This window comes from Tetrao urogallus, assembly GCF_951394365.1.
Source record: "Tetrao urogallus genome assembly, chromosome: 13".
NCBI classification, from domain to species: Eukaryota; Metazoa; Chordata; class Aves; order Galliformes; family Phasianidae; genus Tetrao; species Tetrao urogallus.
In genome coordinates this window covers 6,210,566-6,233,364 of record NC_136826.1, presented here as the reverse complement: position 1 = coordinate 6,233,364, position 22,799 = coordinate 6,210,566, and the positions used below count along the sequence as shown (strand labels likewise).

The 22,799-nt window shown below is 41.3% G+C and overlaps 1 protein-coding gene across 1 annotated transcript in view; it reads left to right on the top strand.

Annotated features, from left to right (window-relative positions):
• Positions 1-1,441: 1,441 nt before the first annotated feature.
• TRPC5 (transient receptor potential cation channel subfamily C member 5) overlaps positions 1,442-22,799 on the top strand; it is a gene marked incomplete at both ends in the record, with an annotated part of 61,641 nt that continues 40,283 nt past the window's right edge. The window contains 2 exons of the mRNA XM_079542037.1: positions 1,442-1,819; positions 17,060-17,581. Coding sequence (XP_079398163.1) covers positions 1,442-1,819; positions 17,060-17,581 — 900 coding nt within the window. The remainder of the gene's footprint in view (positions 1,820-17,059; positions 17,582-22,799) is intronic.

The window sequence follows — 22,799 nt, the reverse complement described above, 5'->3', positions numbered from 1 at the left end:
TCATCATTTTCAGTAGTTTGTATGTAGATCTTAAGTGTGCCATCAAATTGAAGCACATCTGCATAGAACTGTAATTCCTGAAATGCAACAAACAAAAACTTTCCTCACGCTTGTAAGGAACCACGACACTAGAAGAGCACATTTTTTTTTGGTAGGCCAAACTTGTTACAAATCTGTGGCTCACCAGGAAACTCGCAGATGTAACTGTGCTGTGTGCTGCAGCCACCCACTGTGCTGCAGTGTCAGCTGGGCTGGAGCTCAGATCCACCCACTTCCTCTGCACCAGGCCCATAACTATGGAGCTGAAGGCAAAATGCAAATAGGCTATGCTGAACATGGTTGCCTTCTGGCAAGGAGAGGGATGGCGAAAGTAGAACCCCCAGCATCTCATTCCTTGTTCAGCTTCTGAACCACAAGATCATGCTTTTCATTACCTCTTTCCCCTGGAAAGAGAAATAAAATGGAATAAAAATCAGGCTAATTTTCTACAGAAACAGGGGAAAGGAAATGGAAAGGATCATCCAATTAGTTGAATTAATTACAGCTGCCTAAACCCCTGGTCCTGATTTGGTGTGGTTTGTTGATGCCAAACAGAGGTAGATTACCATAGTTGTTTGTTTTTTTTTTGGTGTGTGTGTGTGTGAGAGAGTGAATGCCTTCCCTGTGACTTCTAGGCTTTCTGAGCCATGGAGCAATCATTCCTTCACCTTGCTGCACTCTTTCCAGGGCAGGATTTACTACTTCTTACTTTTCTAGACTACAAGCAACATTACTGCTCCTGGAATACAAGGTGGGGACTTTCTCCATCAACCTATCTAGATTGTATTTATAAATGTAGAGTGAGAAATTATGTTAAAAAAACTCTGTGACCTAGTCAAAAAGTAAACATTATGGAAAAATGAAAACTATTTCAAGAGATTGAAAAAGAGAAGAAGTGAAAATAATCAGAAGAAATCCTGTTGCTGTAAATAAGGGATGTAAGTCAGCAGCTCTTATCACGGGTGGTTTCAATTTTGAGAACCTGGCTCAATGAAAAGTGGGAGAGAAGAACAGTAAGCAATGAAAAAAAGAACAAAGATGAGAAATCTACCAAATTAAGGTGATAGATAATCCATAAACAAGATCACTCCTTTTCAGAATGAAAAGAAACCAATGAAATAATGTTCCATGCCTTATTTAAAACTACCAGGTGTCTGTCATTCTCTTTTGAGCTGTAGTGGAACCTTAATTTTTTCAGGTAGCCCCTTAATGTGGGATTGGTCAGGGAGCATTGCAGTCATTTTGTTGAAAATGAAACACCTTAAAAAGTGATCAGAAGCTTTTACTGCAACAGACCTTTGTAAATTTGTCCCCCATAATGAGAAGACAAGGGTTGCTTGTCTGTTTTTATCACTTATGTGTACTTATTTTTCCCCCACAGGTTGTCTGGTCACTATGAACAATGGCCCAGCTATACTACAAAAAGGTAAACTATTCACCATACAGAGATCGGATCCCACTGCAGATTGTGCGAGCAGAGGCAGAGCTCTCAGTGGAAGAGAAGGCCTACCTCAGTGCTGTGGAGAAGGGGGACTATGCCAGTGTGAAACATGCCTTACAAGAGGCGGAGATCTACTACAACATCAACATTAACTGTATGGATCCTCTTGGTCGCAGTGCCCTTCTAATAGCCATAGAGAATGAAAATCTGGAGATCATGGAGTTACTTCTGAGCCACTGCGTGTATGTGGGAGATGCTCTGCTGTATGCAATACGGAAAGAGGTGGTGGGAGCTGTGGAGCTGCTGCTGAATTACAGGAAGCCAAGTGGTGAAAAACAGGTTGGTCAGGTGTTTCAGTTCAGACTTAAGCTGTTACTTTAATAAAATCTTGTGTTAGGAAAGAGATTCTCCACAGTGAAGGTGCTGTTCAAGAGTCATAAAACGAATTCCTTAATGTGCATTCATTGCTTTAAATGCCCAGAGCGAATGAGGTACTTTGATAACTTTCTTGTCTGAGCAAACGTGCTCAGCCTGACTTAACTCGACATTTTCAATTTCACTCAGTGTTCTTCTTAGTCTTACAGTGTTTGTGGACATAGGGATTTCTAGGCTGATTTATAGACACACACTTTGTAAAGGAACTTGGAGCTGTCTGAAATTATATTACAATCTATAAATATGAAGTACTGCCATGCTCTCGCACTGGTATTAATAAGTGGAATTGCTTTTTGTAAGTAAATCCTGAAAACATATAAGCTTATAAATAATAGTAACCAAGGAAGCAGTCTGCTAGCTTTCAGTACTTAGCTGTAGTACAGACATGTATCTTGGTCTCCATCTCTGGGGAATCTAGTTCAGTAATGCAGAGGCAGTACATAACATTGCAGCATGAGCTGAGGTGCTGTATATCTGAACAATGAACAGCTATGTCTTGTAGGAAAGATTATTAGTTACAAAGCCACCACTAAGGCATATAGGAATCTTTGTGAAAAAACACAAAGTACAAATCTTACCATTTTAAGTGTCACGTACCACATTGTCCCTAGCTTTTTTCATCTGTGCTTAACACTGCCAATAGCTGTGATAGTTTATATGCATTACTGACCACTGTCAATTTTTACAAGCTCAGTGCTTTGAAAGGAACTTTCAGAACTGATGGTCCTGATTTCTCAAATCCTCTTTTGAGATCTACTTGGATGCAGCCCTTTGTGTGTGAAGGAAGAAAAAGATTACTGTCACTTAGCCGTAAGAATTTCTTCAATGGGTGGGCCTTGGTACATAGTTTTTAAATAGCAGTTTTGCGTAGCCAAAGCAAAAAAGGAAACACTGAAGGTTAACCCTGACAGCACTGAAGAGTACTCAGCTTAGTAGTTGGAAACATCAACTTTCAGCGTGCTATAGCAATGTGATGTAAGTCCTAAAGAGATGGAGAATCTCTTCTACTAGACCTAAACATTGAAACATTAGTCTATAGGCTTTAAAGTGTCAAAATGTAAGTAGCAAGACATGAGCCACAGATGAAGAATGAGCCTCTTTTTTTTTAATCAATCTTCTAGAAAGTTTGATCATCCTATGCCCCAGTGTAGCAGGAAGTAAAATAGAAGGATAGATCATGTTACTAAATGTTTTCCGAGGTAGCATGAGGCACTGTGAATAATTGTTGCAGACTAATGACAAGTTTCTCTTAAAATATCATGAAAAGCAAGAGATGGGATTCTTGTGGCTTTCTGTAAGATTTCTTGAACACCACAACTTCTGTCCAATCAAATTCAAAGCCTTGGTGGCATAGCTTGATGGGAACAGACGCCCATGAAATAAGATGGCTGTATTGCGTCTCATCTGCAGCATCTATCTGTCAGTGATGCGTTTCATAGTAGGCCTGTGTCTTTTTCTTTTCTATTTTTACCAGTGTGAAGCTTTCATTCTCTAGCTAGTTTTATATCTGCTGCAAAGTTTACAACTTGAAGGGGAATATGTGTGGGAGAAGAGATGCAGAGCCAGTTTCAGCTTTATTTACAAGGTTAGTTGCAAGACCAGATTTCATTGGTACAATTTTCAGCTGGTGCTGGCTTGATGCATGATCCTGTGTGGAAATCAGAATTTACTTCTCCAGCTTATGGTTTGTGGTCTTCTGTGGACTGCAGGAAATGCTGTCAGCAGAAGGCTGCAGGACTGGCCTTTCACTTCTCCGGTTTCACTGATAGTCCATGCAATGATGGTAATTAAAATTTATTTCATGTACAGTCAATACTACAACAATTGTAAAGAAGTACTTAGTTAAGCAAAGGTGGGATGCACAGGTGAGCTTGTCAAATCACAAAACTAATATATGAGAGCTTTTAGAATGTGACTTCCTAAGGCTAATTTGAGGCTAATATCAGCACACATTCAGTAATTATCTTTGTTGGACCCTTTCTCAGAAAGTCCTTTGGGAATCCCAAATCTAATTACTTTCACAGAAAGCACCTGTTAAATCAGATTAGCACAACATTTCCTAATCAATTACTCATATCTTTAAAAAACTTACAGAAACCTGCTTTTTTTGGTTGAGTAATTACCAAAATTCATATATCTTGGAATAGTTTCTGCTTGGATGAGGAATTTGTAAGATAGTAAAATAATTAATATTGGTACTTGGTACTTTGATAACTTTCTTGTCTGAGCAAACATGCTTGTATATAAGGTGTAAGTTAATCTGTTTATGAAACCTATGTAAGGTTCAGTTTTCCTGAACAAACCTGTGAAGGCAGCTCCTTGGCTGAGGCGTAGCAGCCTGTGTCCAGTTGGGGCTGGCTCTTTGTCTCTGTTGTACACCAGGCAGAAGTGAAAAGGACGCATCTTCTGACTGTGCTCCTAAATGCAAAATGCACCTCCTCCTTCATCTAACAGAGCCTGGGGCTTGCCAAAACCTTCTAGCTCCCATTTTCTTATTTTCTACTTCTGAGAGGTTGTTTTTTGCCTCCATACCAAAATCTTGTTTCTTGAACTGTCAGGCATGAGGAGCTGCTCTTTTTTGTGCTTGTTCATGTCAGCTCAGTTAATTATTCTTTGCATCTCCAAGGCAGCTGAGCAGCACAATCCATTTTACAAGCATTTATTTTGCTCGTTCCCACAACCTTATCCTTGCATTGCAACCCCAACTGAAAATGTCACAGGTTGCATTATGCCAGCCTCTTGTGGGGCTACAAATAGCAAAAGATCTAGATACGTAGATAACAAAAGATGCACCCAAACACAGCACAAGGGGTAGAAAACACTGTGTTCCCATTCAGACTTAACCTCAAAGCTTGGCTCACCAGCTACAGAGCCTGCAAAAGGTGATGTGTCCTGGGCACTGCAGACCTGGCTCTCCATCTGCCTGAGGGGAAGAGCTCTGCTTTCTCTTGTGTGATGACCTTCTCAGGGAACAGAAGTCAGAAAATCTTCTTATATCTGAAGTGACCTTTGTTGTGTTCCTTGTGTAGGAGACTCTGGGTCTTGTTCATGATGTAAGAGACAGTTAGAAATAGCTGAGAGGACCATGCAACAGAGATGTTCACATCCTGTTTTTGAAGGACTGCAAGCAGTCGTCATTTCGCAAACCTTTGCTATGCTGCTGTTTAAGCACCATTTACTGAAAATACTGTGACAATGGCAGGGGTAAGTCATAGCCAGTAACTATAACAACAGAAATCTCCTGCACTGCAGCCGTTTGCGTAAGGGGTGTCTTGGGAGGGGAAGAAGTGACTTTGTTTACGTGTAGAGTGTGTGAGAGGCAGGAGCACAAATCAGCCCTTCTCTAAACACCTCTACAAAGCACAAGATAAACGAGCATGCTGAACAGTGATGTGTTCAGGTAGATATATTTTCTTTTAGAACTTTTCTCCTCAAATCTGTTCTGCCTGGTCCTGACATCTTAGTGCATGTTTTTGTGTAATGTTTTTAGAGTCTCTTGAAAAAGCTGGGGAGAAAACTTCTCTAGTTACAGTCAGAACAGCTCTGTGGCTAATGAAATTACTGATGTTGGGAAAGATGCTGTCACCTCTGGTAGATAAGAGCTGTTATGGTTCAAGTATCTATTCTTGCTGTCACAGGAAGACCATGCAGTCATGCTCACATATGCCACTGGATTTGGAGTTAATAGGGAATATGAAGTGACTTCTTTCATTTTTGAAATGAATACTGCTGTAGGAGTGAGGGAATATATATGTACATGAAGCCTCGTGAAAAAAATTCTACTTCCCAGTAAAATCTTCTGTCTCCCCATCTGTTTGATTTTCAAGTTTGGTGTGTTGTTTTTGTGCTGGAAGTTTTAGAAATTTTTTTGGCCATTCAAATATCAGTACATTGGATTGTGGTTTCAGCCAGGCTGTGGTCTGCACCTAAACAGCTCTAAGGAGGAAGAGGAAATATAAGGCTGAAAATTCACATTTTCCCATGCATTTAAATCATATTCAATTTATCATTAATAATAGTTTTATTTCTGCAATTTTTGAATCCCGCTGAAATTGGTACAGAGTTTCCTTTTTACTTCAGATGAAGTCTTAGGAACATTCAGGAATTTTCAATAGCTTCCTGTGTGAATTCTGCAACATGGCCCTGGCTCCCTGTTAAACATGCATCATGGCTCACAGGGCAGCTCGCTCAGCTTGCACAGATCTCGCATTGTTTCTTGCCTTGTTACAGTGGGTATTTGCAGTGCAATGGGCACAATCTGTGCTGACTGCTGAGCCACTTCTGTTCTTTAAGAAGGCAGTAGTCAGCTGTCTGAATGACTCCATGTGCATGGTGTAGCCGTAAGCACCTTTATTGGTAGCTGTTTTCTTCACAACAATCAGAGCTGACATCAAATGTTTACATAAGGAAGATACTAGCATCTCTCTGGTATCTGCCAAAATTAGCAATTTGCTCATGGCAGATGGTTTCGAATTAATCTGGTTCACAGATGGGACTACAAATGCAATTCCTCAATAATGAGAATAAAAAGAAAAGGAACCTCAGTATTTATGACCATGATTCAATTTGTAGCGACCGTCCAAAGGCCTTATGAGTCAATGGAATTTCAACAGCTACCTATCTCTATGTCTTTCAAAAGAAGAATCTTAACAAGAAACTAGCCCTGGATACGATTGTAGAGGGGAAACTAGAGAATAAGAAGCAAGTTTTGAAGTCTTAGTTGCTAATCCTCAGATACTTGCTGATATAAAGTTGATACACTTGATAGTATTTTCAAACTTAAAATTTGACATCAAAAATCCCCTTTTAGATGAACTAATGAGTGAAAATCTGTTGCAATCAGTGTAAATATAATGGATCAGCAGCCAAGAAGAAACTGTCCTCTTGTGAACCAGAAATTAAGTGGTGCATTAAACCACTTTGTTCTTGTCCGTATCCAGTAACTTTCTGGTATAGTGTGGTTTAACTGAGTTTTCTTACTTATATAGAGTTCTTCTTCCTCTGTGCACAGTCCAGTGCAAAGTTGAATCCTTCCTACCAACAGCCCATGACTTCTGCAAACTTGCTGATGTAGGATGTCTAAGCTCCCTGCTAGCACTGTCAGACCTGTGCAGTCACTGACAAGAGTTTTTACGTCAAAGGAGGCAGATCAGTTGTCAGTTATGTAGGAGTTAAATTCTGCAGAGAATCAGAGAAGGGTTTTAGAAGTTGCTGATATTCCTTATGGCTTGCCTGAGTGGTTACTGTGGATCTGTGTTACCTGCAAGCAAAGTGCACGGAGGTGCCTGTGGTAGGACCAGAGGACCTAGGATTTGTGGCCATGAGAAATATTACCTCATTTCCTGCAGTTAAAAGGTCGGTTTCCTTGATACTAATTATGGTTAAAGGCAAAGAAGAGACTTGTGGATGGACTTCCTGTCTAAAATTGCTAAGCCTTATAGAACTCACTCTTTACCCATGAGCTGAGGATGGATGCAGGTAGAGGATTCTTCATACAGACTAGCTGGAGATGATGGCTTGTTTAGTAGTGCTAACATATTCTGCATGTGCACTCCTTTTCTGGGGCATCATGGATAAGGCGTGTGACAGCAAATACAGGGTGTTACAGAGGCATGTGGTACAGCAAAGGAATCAAAACGAGGGCAGAATGCCCCTCTGCAGTGTTGATCAGTACATACAAGCAGCATTTATGTTCTTCCATGATTTTACAGGAACAGCTAATTTAGGGAGGCTGAAGTGCTGGGTTCCTGAAACCCAGAAGTTTGTATCAGGAAAGTGCATAGGCTTGACCTGATCTGACAGTGCTCCACAGCAAAAACTCAGTAACAAAGAAGGTAAGAGGCAAGGTGATATGACTCAGTACAGATACTGTGCCCTTTGGTATGACTCAGACCAGCTGTTTCCATGTTAATGGGAGGTGCAGAAAGGGGAAGGCTGAACCTGGGTGGATGTTCTTGCAGCCAGAGGAGGTAATGAAAAACTGAAGCAAAAGAGAAAAACCAGCCTTGGGTTCTCAGTATGAAAATATTTGAAATGCACTATAAGGAAGAAAGATTGTCTGAAAATGGAAAACTAGCTGTTACTGCTCCAAAGCTAATGGCTCTGCCAGCATCCAGGCTTTTCATTATTTTTATTGATGCAGTAATAATTCACAGCTATAGTTAACATGCCTTTGACATCAGCGGCTGCCTCCAAAATGAATTCCATCTAATTAAACTAAACAGAGAAATCAAAGATCGCTTCAGTTAATGATTATATTTAACTGGGAATCTCTTTTCTCCCTCCCCAGAGCATTCCTCCCAGAATAATCTTAAATCTATGAGAAGGTGCAAGGCAAAAACAGTATAACCCAGTGCCTTATCACAGAACTAATGAGCAGCATCAGAACAGAGGCTTGCAGGCTGTGGTGCCAGCAGCAAATAAGTCTGGCTCCTTTGCCAGGGTCAACACCAGGTCTGTTATTAGCTCCTAGGGGGGCTGGTGGGGTTAGTCCAAGAACTGCATCGCAGCACACACAGCCATGTTGTACTTGTCATCTAGTGTATAGACAGCTGGGAGAGTCAGGGAAGTGCTGTTATATGAGGTGCTTCCCGGGCAGTTTTCTTTATTCATTTATGGGTGTGATCTCAGTACTTGCCTGCTTCAGCTGCTAACAGCACAGCTCATAAAAGCAGAAATGCAGTGCAATGAACTGGCTACTGATGGTCTGAAATCCTGCAAGTAGAGAGTGTTCTATGCACTAACGTGTGTGTTTTCAGTTGGGAGTGATATCAGTGTATGGATGGACTGCCTGGAGCAAAGTATTTGTAGGGAAAAATAGTCCTGTTTGGATTGCTACATAAGCCTTTGGTCTCTCTGTAGATGTGCTGATTAAGGTGTTAAATTTTGGGGAAAAAAAAATTGTTTACCCACTTAGCATCCAAGAATGCATCTTGTTTATTCACTACCCTTTGCTCCTGGGTCCTGATTACGGCATTAGCTGCTCCCTTGCATCAGTACTTCAACGTCACAGAGCACATTTTTGCCTCTGGTCTGCATGACTTCTGGCACCCAGAAAGGGCATTTGAAATTACTATCCGGACTTCACCGACCTGAATGTGCTGGGGAGTCTGCCTGCTGCTAGAGTGGTAACACATTGTCAGGGGGAGGCTGGTTTGTATGGGGAAATAGAACTGAAATTACAGGTTCCCCTGTAGCAGATGTCTAGGATTTATCAAGAACTGCAGAACTGTTTAGTAGGAGCCCCCTAACCCCAATTAGGCTGTTGAATGTAGCTGTGCTTGCGTGTGCAAGTTAGAACAGCATCTTTATGTCTTGTTCATCCCTGTGATGATCTGGGATATAGCAGTAATGATCAGGCTGTTATGAGCAGAGCCTTTTGGAGGCAATGAGAGTGGGGGAAATCAAAAAGGCATCAACTGTGAACAAAAGTATTCTGTCTGGTCAACCCTGTGTTGTTACATTGAGGGAACCCAGCACATCTGAGTTCTCTGCTCCATCATTGCCTTGGAAAAGCACACGGGAACCACTCTAGGCCTGCAAGAGGCTCATAGTCACATGCACTGTTCGTACTTCACTTGTGGAGTGAGGACCTGTGTGCTCCACTTAGAGATTCTTAAGGCAGACATACAAGGTAGAGCTGGCCTCTGCAGCAGGAGGGGTATATCATCTGCTTGGTGTTTTCATCTACTTTGCAGTAGGAGTAACAAAGGCTGTCACTGCCAAAGTAGTAGTACAGGAGGATCGCAACCACACAGACTTCAGTCTTGTTTGGGACCATGCCACCTCTCCAGGTTGTCACTTCTCTGCTAGCACAAATGCTGGGAGCTTTTCGGAATTCGCAGTCTTCTTGGTTAGTAAAAAACGGATGCCAAAAAGCATGACCTAAAAGTCAAAATGGAGGGAAACAGCCACCTGCTTTGTGAGCATCAAGATGTCTTTTGTGCAGCATCACGTAGCACAGGCTGCCACCAGATGCACTCATTCTGCTTTGTGATGTTGTCTTACGATGAAATCTGATTTTTTTAAAATTATTTTTTGAAGTTATATGATTCAGTAGCAACATAACCCTCCACCCCCATTTCCCAGCCCTGTTAGCAACATATTACCTCACCTAAACTCTCTGAAACCTCTCTCATCCACACAGTAATAAATTATGTGAAATGGTGACATTTTATGTACAAAGATGATATGAAAGGCTACAGCTGGCATGATTATTGGACTATTCTAGCACATCTTGTCCTTGTTACCACTAAGTCAGAAAAGAAGAATACAGAGATCAGATAAAATTAATTAAAAAGTTGGACAACTCTTCCCTCTCAGGAAAAATATCTAGAAAATGTTTGAAAGATGGTCATAATAAAACAGAGAAGACTTTGAAAGCAGAGCCTGCAAATTTTGAGCTAACTCTGGACTGTGTTTAAGCACGTTTGAGGTCAGGTGAGAATTTATACATAAATTTTTTTTTTTAAAGTCTGTAAGAGACAGTGACATTCAAGGCCTTTAATGTAGTTGAGAAATTAACAGGACTGGATTAAGCAAGCTCTGTAACAAAACTAACTTCCAGGCATAAAAACAAAATTAAAAATCATCAAGGTCGTTTTTATTTTAAAAAAAAAAAAAACCCACAAAACAAAACCCAACAAAACAGCAGCTCCTGCCACAGAGCAACTGTTCAAATGGCAATGAAAAGTAGTGAAAAATGAGTAAACGGGCTTATGGTTTCAAATGGGGAAAAAACTGCTTCAGGCATACGATCCGGTCTGCCTGTCTGAACGTAAGGAGAGAATTCAGATTACTGCTGGAAGCAATACTAGATTTGTAGCCAACTTGGTGTCGCAGGGTCTCAGGAAACAAATTAGCAAGTAGCCAGGAATTCCCGCATTTTGGTGAGGCCAGGGATAGATCCGTAGCAAACATTTCAGTTATGCCACGTTTTCTATAGCAGCTTAAATAAGGTCCAGACTTGTAATATTCCAGAATTTTTGTACCTTGTTTGTTTTAATTGGGCAAGTATTGTTATTCAGCAAGCCCCAAGCCATGAAAGCATATGAGAAAACCAAGATTTATTTGATGGTTGGTCATACGAGAGAGAACGTGACAAAATGGATAATGAACAGTCAAGTTCTCAACCACGCTTAAACTGCTGAAAAAAGTCACAGCCAGAAGAGGGTGCAGTTGCTCATGGCACACCACCATCTGGTCTTCCGCCTCTGAACAAGAGCAAAATCGGGTCTTAAGACGCAGCTACTCTTCCTACTGGATTCAGCACTTCATTAAAGAAAGACAGGAATCTGGATCTCAAGATCTTAATTTAAATACAAGAGATTCAAGTACAAACCGTCTGACTCTTGTTAAAGCATCCCTGTGATCTGGAGAATAAACTACACTGGCTGCACTCTTAGTTTTAATCATCAACCTCCTCATTTTGCTTCCCCCACTTGCATGAGAAAGGGGCAGTGCTTTGGAGAAGAAAGTGCACTCGCAGGAATGAGTTGCCTCAGGCCATTTAAATGCATTTTTGCAAAATCCTTTCATTCTAAAGGCTTCTCTCTGGGTTCCTTTTTTAATCCACAGAAGAAGAGAAAATTATGTAGCATGAGCCATAAGAGTGGTGACATCTTTTGACAATCTCTGGCTGCGCTGCATTCCCTGAACGCATGGCTGAACGCAGGCTCAGATGCAGCTCTGCCACAGTCACATGCACTGGGCTTTGGCTTAGCTCTGATAACCAATCTCATGGGTCTGTCTCAGCTTTTTTAGCACAAAAGCAAGAAGCTGCATTAAAACTTCTGATTAATGTATTTTGCGTTTGTTTATTGGTTGCAATGAACAAAGTTTGGTTATGTAAGAATCACAAGCCTAATTTTTTGCATTATTTCAGTAACAATGTGTTACGTCTAGTAATTTTAAATTCAGTGAAACATATTTTAATGTTAACATACCCCATCTAGTAACCTTATCTTAGTATTTAGCTTGCTACAAGGTGCCAAGATTATTTGACTTAGTGTACATACAAGTTACTAAGCACATTTCGGATCAAAAGGACACTTTTCTTCAACTGGGCATCCTGGGACAGCTTTTTTGAAATTGCCAAAATACATCAACAGTAGCAGAGCTTGTCCAAAAATATGTCTGCGTGAAGCAGCCTTTATGCCAGAGATAAGAACTTGCTCATAACCAATACAAAACCCCTTAAAGTACATTACTTCATTATCAGTTTGTGCTGCTCAATATATTTCATTAATGAAATGATATTCAGTGAATTGCTATTTAGCTAAAAAAGACAACACCCTTTTAAATATAGAAACTGCCATCATTCTCAGTAATAAAAGATGTCTCCCAAGGAATGCCTGATGAAGATATTCAGTTATTGAAATCAACATTACTGTACCACCTAAAATGGATGCCTGGGTTTTTAGAAGTGTGCAGCATTTTCCCCTGAGCCCCACAGTTGTCCATGGTGTTCTGTCAATTAAATAGTTTGTTTCTGGGCTTAGGCAAGGAGCAAGCTGAGAATGGTCGCACCATCACAATAGACATTTTTCCACAACACTTTTGCTGGTAACATGGCTGATCTGCAGTCTAGCAACACTGTCACTCATTCTCTATTTATAGAGCTGTGTCTCAAAGTGCCACATGACTGCGATTCTGAACAAAACAGTCACTGCTAAAGCTCCTTCTGACCACTGAGCCTCATGCTGAATTGATGTAGTACAAAATCTTTCTAGAATGACAGCAATTGACGTACAGTGCTACAATGCTCATGGATGGTGTATGCACTTCCCCCATAGGGCTGCATACAGAAAAATAAACTGCAAATAGATAATCTTTGCTCAAAAAACTAACCAAGCTTCCGTTTCTGCTTGCACTGCATTTAAATCTTCCATGAAGTTGTTTGACTTTGTTTTGTTTAATAAAGCATTGTTTTGACACTTAGAGAAACTTTTATAATCAGAGCCCAATCAAAAGGTTATCCTAGCTGAAAATAATGTTGACCAGTATATTTACATTTTGTTGTGGTTATACTCACCGTTTGTTACAGTGGCCCAGGTATGGTGCTAGTTTACAGAACTGAGATAGCCTAAGAAGGTGTCAACTCCATCTGTAACAAGTAGAAGTAGTAGCACTCCTAATGAACATTTTCAGTGCATTTCAAAACAAGATGCGTATTTAAGCAGCCTCTGACCCAAGAAGCTTGCTGACAGATGAACAGAGAGCTGGGAGTGAAGGGGTTTGTGCTTGGGCTTTGCTGCATGATCTGTTCAGTTCAGGCCTGGAGCACTAAGGGTTTTACCTGGGGAAACAGCAGTTTTAAGCACTGCAGTCCAGGTGAGCACTGTGGAGCCCTGTACATGGAGGAGACTTGGTAGTAGAGTTACCAGGCTGTAATTAGGAGGACTGTCAGTACAAAGAAGCTGAAGACAAACAGAAAGTCATTCTCAAATAGTAGACAGAGCCAGGCTCCTTCATCAAAGCTGAATATTGTTAACCTGATGGCAAGTTTCTCTCCTGAACAGCTTTTTTCACCTACTTGTCCTTATTTGCTGAAGTGGATGATACTGTATAAGCACTGTAGCTCGCTTCGAAATTCTTCAGTGTTTAAACATTATATTTACTTTGCCTCCATCTGAGGTATCTCTTTGTCCCCTCCATTCAGGTTGCTTTGGTTCACATTGCTGAGCAGCATAGAACCCCTCAGCTGGATTGCTTCTCACCACTCTGACCCAGACGCTGTGCTCTGGAGGCACTCATACTACTCTAGATCTAGACCAAAGTAAAGCTGTTAAAAGGCCAATCACAGCCTTCAGTTTTTCAGTATCAGATTGGTTTGTTGTTTTTTGTTGCTGTTGTTTTTTCCTTCTTCTTGATATTTCTTCCCCTTTTACACCATACTAGTTACTAGCTTGAGCAGTGATTCCTGCTTTTCCTATCCAGAGCTTCTTTCCAGCAGCGTGCTATTTAGCAGAAAACTTTTGTTTTTTTTGCTCAGAGGAGAGCTCTGCCATACTGAACAGTGCTTTTATGTGAGGTAATCCTCCAGCTTCTTCTCCTCTACAGAACTAAGCTTGTTTCACTCTCCCCTCCATTTTAAATGAGATTTTTCACTCACTGCGGTATTGTTCAGAGAAGCAGTGGCATAGTGCTGAGCAGCCTACATTTATGAGGATTAATCCAAGAAAGAAGGTACCAAGCATTTGATTGCTAGTTGTTAGTAGTGGCATCAATTTCTTGAGCGAACATTACTAAGATAAACTACAGGGGTGGCACATGCTCCTATGCAAGCACTGACAGTAAGGTTCTGAAGGACTCAGCTTAACAGCTTGTGTCAGCTGGTGAGGTTAATGGAAAAGAATTTGTTATTCAGGTCACTTAATGAAAATAACCTTGGGAAAGCTTAGCAGAGACTTCTGAGGGTGAAATAATTTATTCCTCTTCTGCTTCCATCACTCTAACTTAACCCAAGACACAGAAAAAGCTGATCTAAACATGAACTCAACCTGTCAGTAGTGCAGGAGGAACATCAGCAATTACAACATCTTGTTTTAAAATCTGCTGCCCCTCCGGTGACAGTAGCCTTAGGAGCAAAGGCTTTCCTTGCATAGCCCCATCTCTAAAACATGACAGTTTGTTCATTAAGATGCAAGTTATCAAAGAGCTGTGCAAGACAGCAACAAAAATGATCACTGCGAGCCATGTCATTTTTGGCTAGTGCATGGTCCTTGGGTCACCTAGACACAGGGAAGAGGCCACAGCAGCCATCCCTTACACAGTTCCTGCTCTGTGTTCTGCTGCTTTGTTTTGCTGTTCTGCTATAATCAGCAGTGAGCTTCAGTTCCTGTAATGTGAGGCATTAGGCCGATCTGTTTCCAGGCTCCAGAGAGCCCCTGTTTCTCTGCACTGCCATTGCCCTTCTTGTCCTTTTAATTAAAGTGCTGCAAGCTGCCCAGGCAAATACATCTTTTACTGAGTGGCTGCCTCATTCCTACCAAAGCAGAGCTTCACCGTGAGGGTAGGGCTTGTGATAGCAGCCAGAGTAAGGGATGGGAAATCAGTTGGCAGATACCCCCAGTCTGATCCCATGCCTTGAGACAATTCTTCTGAGAGCCCTGGATCCAGGTTTAGGAAGCCTCAGGAGCAGGACAGTAGCAGACACACTCAGCCCTGTAGCCCTGTCCCCACCTGTAACATTATCACCTTGTCTACAAGGCTTTTTCCCTTTGCTGAGCAACAAGAATACCTCATCTGTACAAAGCTGAAAATTCTTTTTACAGCTCTGGGTACAGTAATTTCCATACAGGAAAACAAGATTAAACTTGACAGTAATAGGGTTGATAGAGATGGGGAAAGCGCTCTTCCCTTTGAGGCAGAGGCTCTGAACACAGCAGCCAGCAACTGACTGAGAAAGAGGAGAAGAAAGATAAAGGCAGTTATGCAAGCAGCGGGGCTTAAAAACACTTCAGAGAGAGAAAGAAAAGAGGAACATGCACCTTTCTCTTGACATTTAAAAAACTACCTAAACCAGCTAAGCAAAGGAAAAGAAAGAATGTCACAGACCTTACAAAGAGAGCTGCTTTCAGCAGTTTGTTACCAGAGATCTTAAAATACCATTATCCAACCTTGCACAGAGACACCAAGCCCTCCATGACCTGCAGAAAACCATCACTACAATTCTCTGTTTTCCCTGCCATGAGTTGTATTTATAGATTCCCTTCTGACTGCCTCTGTGGGAAGAGCCTTGTTACCAATGACTGCCCCTGTGTGTGATTTAACTCCTCATATGCTGCCCCTGGGGTAGCAAACTCATAGCATTTCCAGGAATGCCTCTAGGCTCCCAGTGTGCCCTGCTCCAGTAAATGACCCCATACCTCAGTGTGCTGCTGGCCTTTGGGAAAGCATTGCATGGTGAATAGTCTGAGTCCTGCTGCATGTAGAGCTTTATTAATCAGCACCTGCCCAGGAGTTCTCAGCATTTTAGTGCTACACAGGCAATTCACTCCTAGGGAAATCAGTTTCAGTGGTCAGAGGTTCACTGTCTCACAACCTGTCTTACATCTAGCCCACAGAAAGATTGCTAGCTGCTTGCTACATGCTAATTGTCGTTACTTTGCTCTTGTTTTTTTACGGACTGAGTAATGTTTCCTGTCGTTAGAACTCTTTGACAGTTGTTTCTATGAAATGCCTTTGACATTTGCAAGGGGAAGCAGACCTACTGTTCACCAAAACCAGCAATCACCCCCTGAGCAGCAGGATGCCAGCTGCTGGGGCAGGAGTGGTGGGCACATGAAGTACAGTATGCCTGAGTAATGATTAACACACAACAAAGAAAGCTGCCTGTGCTGCAAATGGAAACACACTGTGTGCTTGGGATGTAAAAGCATTTGGTCTAATTTTGCACTCTGCATATAGTAATAAGACACAACAGGGTATGCATTAAGCTCATCTTTTGAGAAGTGCAGCGGTAGCTGAATAATGCACACCCTGGAGTGTCTTATTTGTAGTGGACTATGGCTCATTAATTTTACATTTAAATTTTTTTTCAAACCCATTAAAATAAAAACAAATCTATTCTGAGGGCAGTTATGTAATGTATCCTTCCACTGAAAAGTAACTTCAAATAAAAATAGTAGGGAAAAGGTGAGGAAGAGCTTTGCTCAACTCTGGACCAGAGTTCAGTTTGGTTTGTATAGTGCCTGTTGCATGTAGGTTCCTGGTCTGCTAATGCATGTATATGATGGAAATAATGATAGTTACGGGAATGTATGCAGTGTTTCTAGGCTTTTCTTCCTGTGTAATTACTTGTGCCTTTGTCTTCCTTTCTCCTATGAAAGTTCTCCTTTTGGTATATGAACCAGTAGCAATTTCAGACTGAGTTCACATATAAAGCATTCAGTGGGATTGTGACTTACTTTTACACCAACCTAATCCTGTTGTGGGGGCAGAGAGTCAAGATTTGAGGCAAGATGATTTTGCCAGAATACAATTGTATGCATACACATGAACACAAGGACTTAAGGCACATAGGGTGTTATAAAAACTTTGTTTTATTATGGGATCACTTTGAAAGTATACCAGTATGAAGGAGGAACATCACTTTTCTGCTGTCCCGAATGAAATATGACCATGGTTTTTCCCTTTATATAGGTTCCAACCTTGATGATGGACACACAGTTTTCAGAATTCACTCCAGATATCACACCAATAATGCTGGCGGCTCACACCAACAACTATGAAATCATCAAACTGCTTGTCCAAAGACGGGTAACTATTCCACGCCCACATCAGATCAGATGCAATTGTGTGGAGTGTGTCTCCAGTTCGGAGGTGGACAGCCTGAGGCATTCCAGGTCAAGGCTGAACATCTACAAAGCCTTAGCCAGCCCCTCATTGATTGCCTTATCAAGTGAGGACCCCATCTTGACAGCGTTTCGACTGGGCTGGGAGCTGAAAGAGCTCAGCAAAGTGGAAAATGAGTTCAAGGCTGAATATGAAGAGCTTTCTCAGCAATGCAAGCGATTTGCTAAGGACCTTTTGGATCAAGCACGGAGTTCCCGAGAATTAGAGATTATTCTCAATCACAGAGATGATCAAAGTGAAGAGCTGGACCCCCAAAAATGTCATGATTTGGCAAAACTAAAGGTAGCAATAAAGTACCACCAGAAAGAGGTAAGAGCCATCTGAATGCAAAGGTTAGTGAGGGCTGTACATATCTGATGGAATGATTCCTTTTCCAGGTCTCCATAGGTTTGTTTAGGAAAGACATGGTTGCTAGATGGGAACCAGTAGGAGTGTATTTGGATCAAGTGGAGAACCATGTGCACATGGATTAGTCGCAGCCCAGAGGTTTGGTGCACTCCTGTGACAGTGAGAATCTGCTAGCAGGACTGGAATCTGACAGCAGGAGTGGAACTTGCTGCAGGAAGTTATGGTTTCGATGGCACTGGCGTTTTCTGTTTCAAAGATACTTGAATCCATTTTCATTGCAACCCAGCCCCACAAAGAACAACCGTCAGTTTACGGGTTTGTTTGCTCTGAAAGCTTTTCCCAGTAACTGTCTTTAGACAGGAACCAAAGACTAGAAGGGTTTGTAATAGAGTTATTGACTTCAGAAAATATAATACACTCTTCACTTCCTCCAGCCACCACACACTTCCTAGCACCCATTCAGCACTAACCTGTAAGGGCTACAGCAGCGCAAGAAAAGCAGTGCTCAGTGTCTCAGGTTCCCACATTAACAGAGGTGTTTTTTTAGTTGAAAATGCTTGTGTGATGCTAGGAAGTAGATCTCAATCATGCAAATACTTTACACTTGAAGCATCTCAGGTAGGTTCTTGCTTCTTGATTCATCCGTGTCTCCAGGGTCCTAGGATCACTTCCCAAATCAGACTTCTGCCCTCATTACCAGAAAGGAAAGATATAATATGGGTAAAGGGCACTGAGCCTTTCAAAAGCCCTGCAGATCTAGAGATTTACAAGTTGATTCAATAAAGGCTATGAACCCAGAGAGAATGCTGACACAGTTTCATTAGTTGGCTCTGGAATTTCTTTCTCTTTCCAAACCTGGACAGAGTTTAATAGATGATATATTGCTATTGGCCAGTAATGTTCGTAGGTTATCTGAAAGAGGAATTTGGTTTGCTTGGTTGAGGAAGTGAATTTCAATGTCTATTACATTTTTCTGTGTCTGGAGGGTGACAGGAACGGTGGAAAAGCTTGCACATTATTCTTCTCACTGTTTTCCCTGAATTTGAGGGTTTATTTTTTTTATACATTGACCCAGATGGGAACAGTCTGATAAGATACATTCCACCTCCCAGAAAGGCTGCTCTTGTCACCTGAGGTAAAACAGTCAAGGAGTGAAAGATGCAGATTTTCCTTTCTTCCCTTTTGTCCGTTTTGCCTCTTGAGTGCCAGCCTCTTGCTGCAGCAAACTGGAGGTGAAGCCTCAGGCTTTCTACAATGTAACATGTGGTCACTTACTGCTCTTGCTGGTCTATTTCAGTATAGTATCACTGGCCTCACTGCTCTTCATGTCAATTTCTGCTTTTAATGCCAGCTGACAGTGCTAGGTAACACCATAAGTGCATTAGGGACACAAACAAGTAGTGAAGAATTAGTCTGGAGAATTGTAGTGTAGTATATCAGTTCAGATATTCCTTGAATCTAAAAAGGTCAGGAAACTGCTTCTTTTTTACTGTCCAGGTAGCCACAGACATAACCCTCATGTGTGCCCTTCAGCAGCAGGACACCTCCAGCACTGCACAGTTTGGTATTGTGTCAGAGTTCTGGCTCACTATTGACACCAAGCACAAATTTGTGACTTCCCCTCGTCTTGTGTTGATACTAAGATATCATAAGTTGGAAGAGGTTCACTGTATTTGAGATGTAGTGCTGAACAGTCATGAGGTTCTTTTATTGTCATGTAACAAACTCTTAATATAAGCTTGCTTGCTTGACAGTGTTCATCCTTTTATTTTCAGGGAGATGGGGGTGGATATACGTGACTGAATTCCAAACATATGGACAAGTTCCATGTTTTGTGGGATATTCATGACAATTCCAGAACATGAATGATAGCAAATGAGCACAAACTGTGTTGCCAGCTAACGCTGTTACCAGGGCAGGGACAGAATGAAGGTGCTTAGGGAACCAGCACTACTGAACCACTCATCCTATCTGCTTATTCACAAGCGTTTTATGCAGCCTAAAGCATTAAATGCAACAAAATCTTGCAGTAGTTTCCTCACAGTCTTAATTGGTCCAATACAAAATACCAAGCAAGATATGAATGTCACTGCCAGCTTCTGAAAAAAAAAAAAAAAAAAAAAAGAGTACGAATATTTAGAGGGGAGACACTGAGAAATGCCTTTTAATCATGACTGAAAAGTATCAGACTAAGAGAATTTTTGTGAGGGACAAGGTAGGAAATGGAAACAAGATTGGCTTCATGAAAGGCAGTTCTGCAGAAATGGTAGACTTTGTAGAAGATCATCTTGTTCTGCAGAATTATTTTATATCTTAGCATTGACAACCTTACAAGTCAAATCTCCAATAGCAATAGATGAAAATCCAGAGTGAATGTGAGTTATTTTCTGGGACTGTAAATTGTTACCGCAGTTGGCAGTTCTTTATATTCAACATAAGGAATGTGTGATCTCACATTGATTTTAGATGAATTGCAGGAGAAAATTTTCTGCAGCTTTTTCTTTTTTAGTGAAATAAATGTCAAAAAATCCCACAAAATACAAATCTATTCAATTTCAGCTTAATCAAGCAGGTATGTTCAACTTCTAGATTTTTTGTAGTGAAGCTGTTTTTAAAGGGAGTTGGTAAACAGATCACTGCCTTTGGATGGAGGTGCTATACTGTACATTTTAGAGTAGAGAGTACACTCAGACTTACTCTTGCTTTGTATCAGCATCAGTAGACTGGGAATTCAGAGTACTTTTCACCAGACATTATTCAGTGTTTTTCTCTCCAGGTCATTTGAGCTGAAACTACTGTGCCTTTTTTTGTTTCCTTTGCACACTGATACTGAAAAGTAGGTGCCAGTTTTGCTCCAGATACAGAAAAATAGCAGCCTTCAAAGTCCTGGTGCAGTTTGATGATCTCGAGCAAGTGAAGATACAGGACAGAAAAAAAGTCTTGATGGGAAAACCTAGACACCTATGGATAGTTCTTGCTCCAAACTGAATCCTTGGAGGAAAGGTTTTCAAAGCTAGTTAGTTGCTAAATATGCAGGTTAGTAGGAGATCAGATTTTAAACAGAATAATCTGGGTAAGTGCTTAAAACCTGTTGGAGATTAGATGCTTATCTTGCTGATGCAGTTTGAAATTCCACTGTTAAATTATCTGCATGTTTTGGCACCTAACTATTGGAGAAAAATCTGCTCTTGTATGTTAATTTTAGCAAGTAATTAGCAGTCTCCCCTGCCATCAATACAGCTCCCTGTTCCCTGGTTGGAATCCAATGAGCATGTTCAGGGTACATGAAACTTCATATCTTAATCTGGCACGAGCACCTCAGTCTTCACAGAAGACTGATCAAGGGCTGGTTGGTGAGGGAAACTGCATTGGTTCAGTACTTTTAACATTGGCCTCATTGCAAAGGCTCCATCCAGGACCAAATGGTCCATCCATGCTTACTGCCATGTAAGCATCCCCCCAGGCAGGCAGTGAAAACCAGACTTCTTCAGTTCCACTTTTGGAAGAAATAATCTTCATGAGATCATATGAATTCTTGTACTAAGAGAAAAGTAGGCTTTCCTATAAATGCTCTGTAGTATAAGGGATTTATCTTCATAGAATCGTTTGAGTTGGAAGAGATCCTTAATGATCGTTTAGTCCAACTCCTCTGCAATGAACAGGGACATCTACAGCTCAATCAGGTTGCTCAGAGCCTGGTCCAATCTTATCTTCAGTGTCTCTGGTGACAGGGCTTCCACCACCTCCCTGGGCAAACTGTGCCACTGCCTCACCACCTTTATTGTAAAAAACTTCTTTCTTACATCCAGACTAAATCTCTCCTCTTTTAGTTTGAAACCATTTCTCCTTTTCCTATCACGACAGACCCTGCTAAAGAGTCTGTCCCCTTCTTTCTTAGAGCCCCCCTTTAGACATTGGAAGGCCCCTCTCAGGTTTCCCAGAGCCTTCCCTTCTCCATGCCGCACAGCCCCAGCTCTCAGCCTGCCCTCGCAGGGAGGTTTTCCATCCGTGGGATCACTTTTGTGGCCATCCTCTGGATGCACTCCAACAGTTCCACGTCTCTCCTGAGTACTGAGAACTCCCCATCTGGATGCAGCACTCCAGGTGAGGTCTCACAGTGCAGAGCAGAGGGGCAGGTCACCTCCCTCGCCCTTCTGGCCTTGCTGCTTTTGATGCAGCCTAGATTATGGTTGGCTTTCTGTGCTGAGAGCACATTGCTGGCTCACGGCCAGCTTGCCACCCACCATTTCACCCAAGTCCTTTTTGGCAGGACTGTGCTCCATCCTTACATTCCCCAGCTTGAAATTCTTGTACTCATGACTAATTTTGGAAGAAAAAAAGGTGCTGAAAGCTTAACACAAAAAGGCACAGCTCAGCTGTTGGGGATCAATGTTCACTATGTTGTTCTGGCACCACGTTAGCTCTGCATTTGTTAATTTGTTTGGATTTCTAAGAAAAGATGAGGAAAGTCATGTCTTAAGATCTTGATAGTCATTTAAAGTACAGTTGTATTACAGTGTGCTGTCACTGTATTAAATAATAGAAACAGGCTGAATGCAGATATAATTTCTGTGTCCTTTAATGTATTTTAGATTGCCAAAGTATTGTAAAGCAAATATAGTACAGCAACTAATCAAGTCTAAAATAGCAGATTACTTCTTGAGGTGTAATTTAAAGTTGCATGAAGTGTATATAACAATCTGATAACCACGATAGCACCAATATGTATTCACCATATTTCGACTTTCCTGATCTCCATCACAGGTCAATCACATCTTCAAAACATCACAGTAGTAGGGTTTTAATACTTTCTGTTTTTCTAGTACTAGTAGTTGGTTCATATACAGATATATCTGTAAGAAACATGCACAACACAAAGCACTCAGAAAAAATGTATTTTATCTGAGACCATTTTCCTTAGCACTTTCACTGCATTACATCAAAGGACTGCATGAAATTCCCTCTCAGAAACTGTTACCTTGGTCTCTTTTACTGACTGTACTCTAAGTACAGAAAAGAAATGGAATTGTTTGCTTTTCTAATTCAGAAACAGTGCTCTTTGCTGTTTTCTCTTCAGGATGGAGCTTCAGAAGTTCTAGTTCGTTTTTCGAAGTCATTCACATAGCCGAGTACCTCCTGAGAGACAGTACTGGAGTGAATGAATAATCATTCCTGCCAT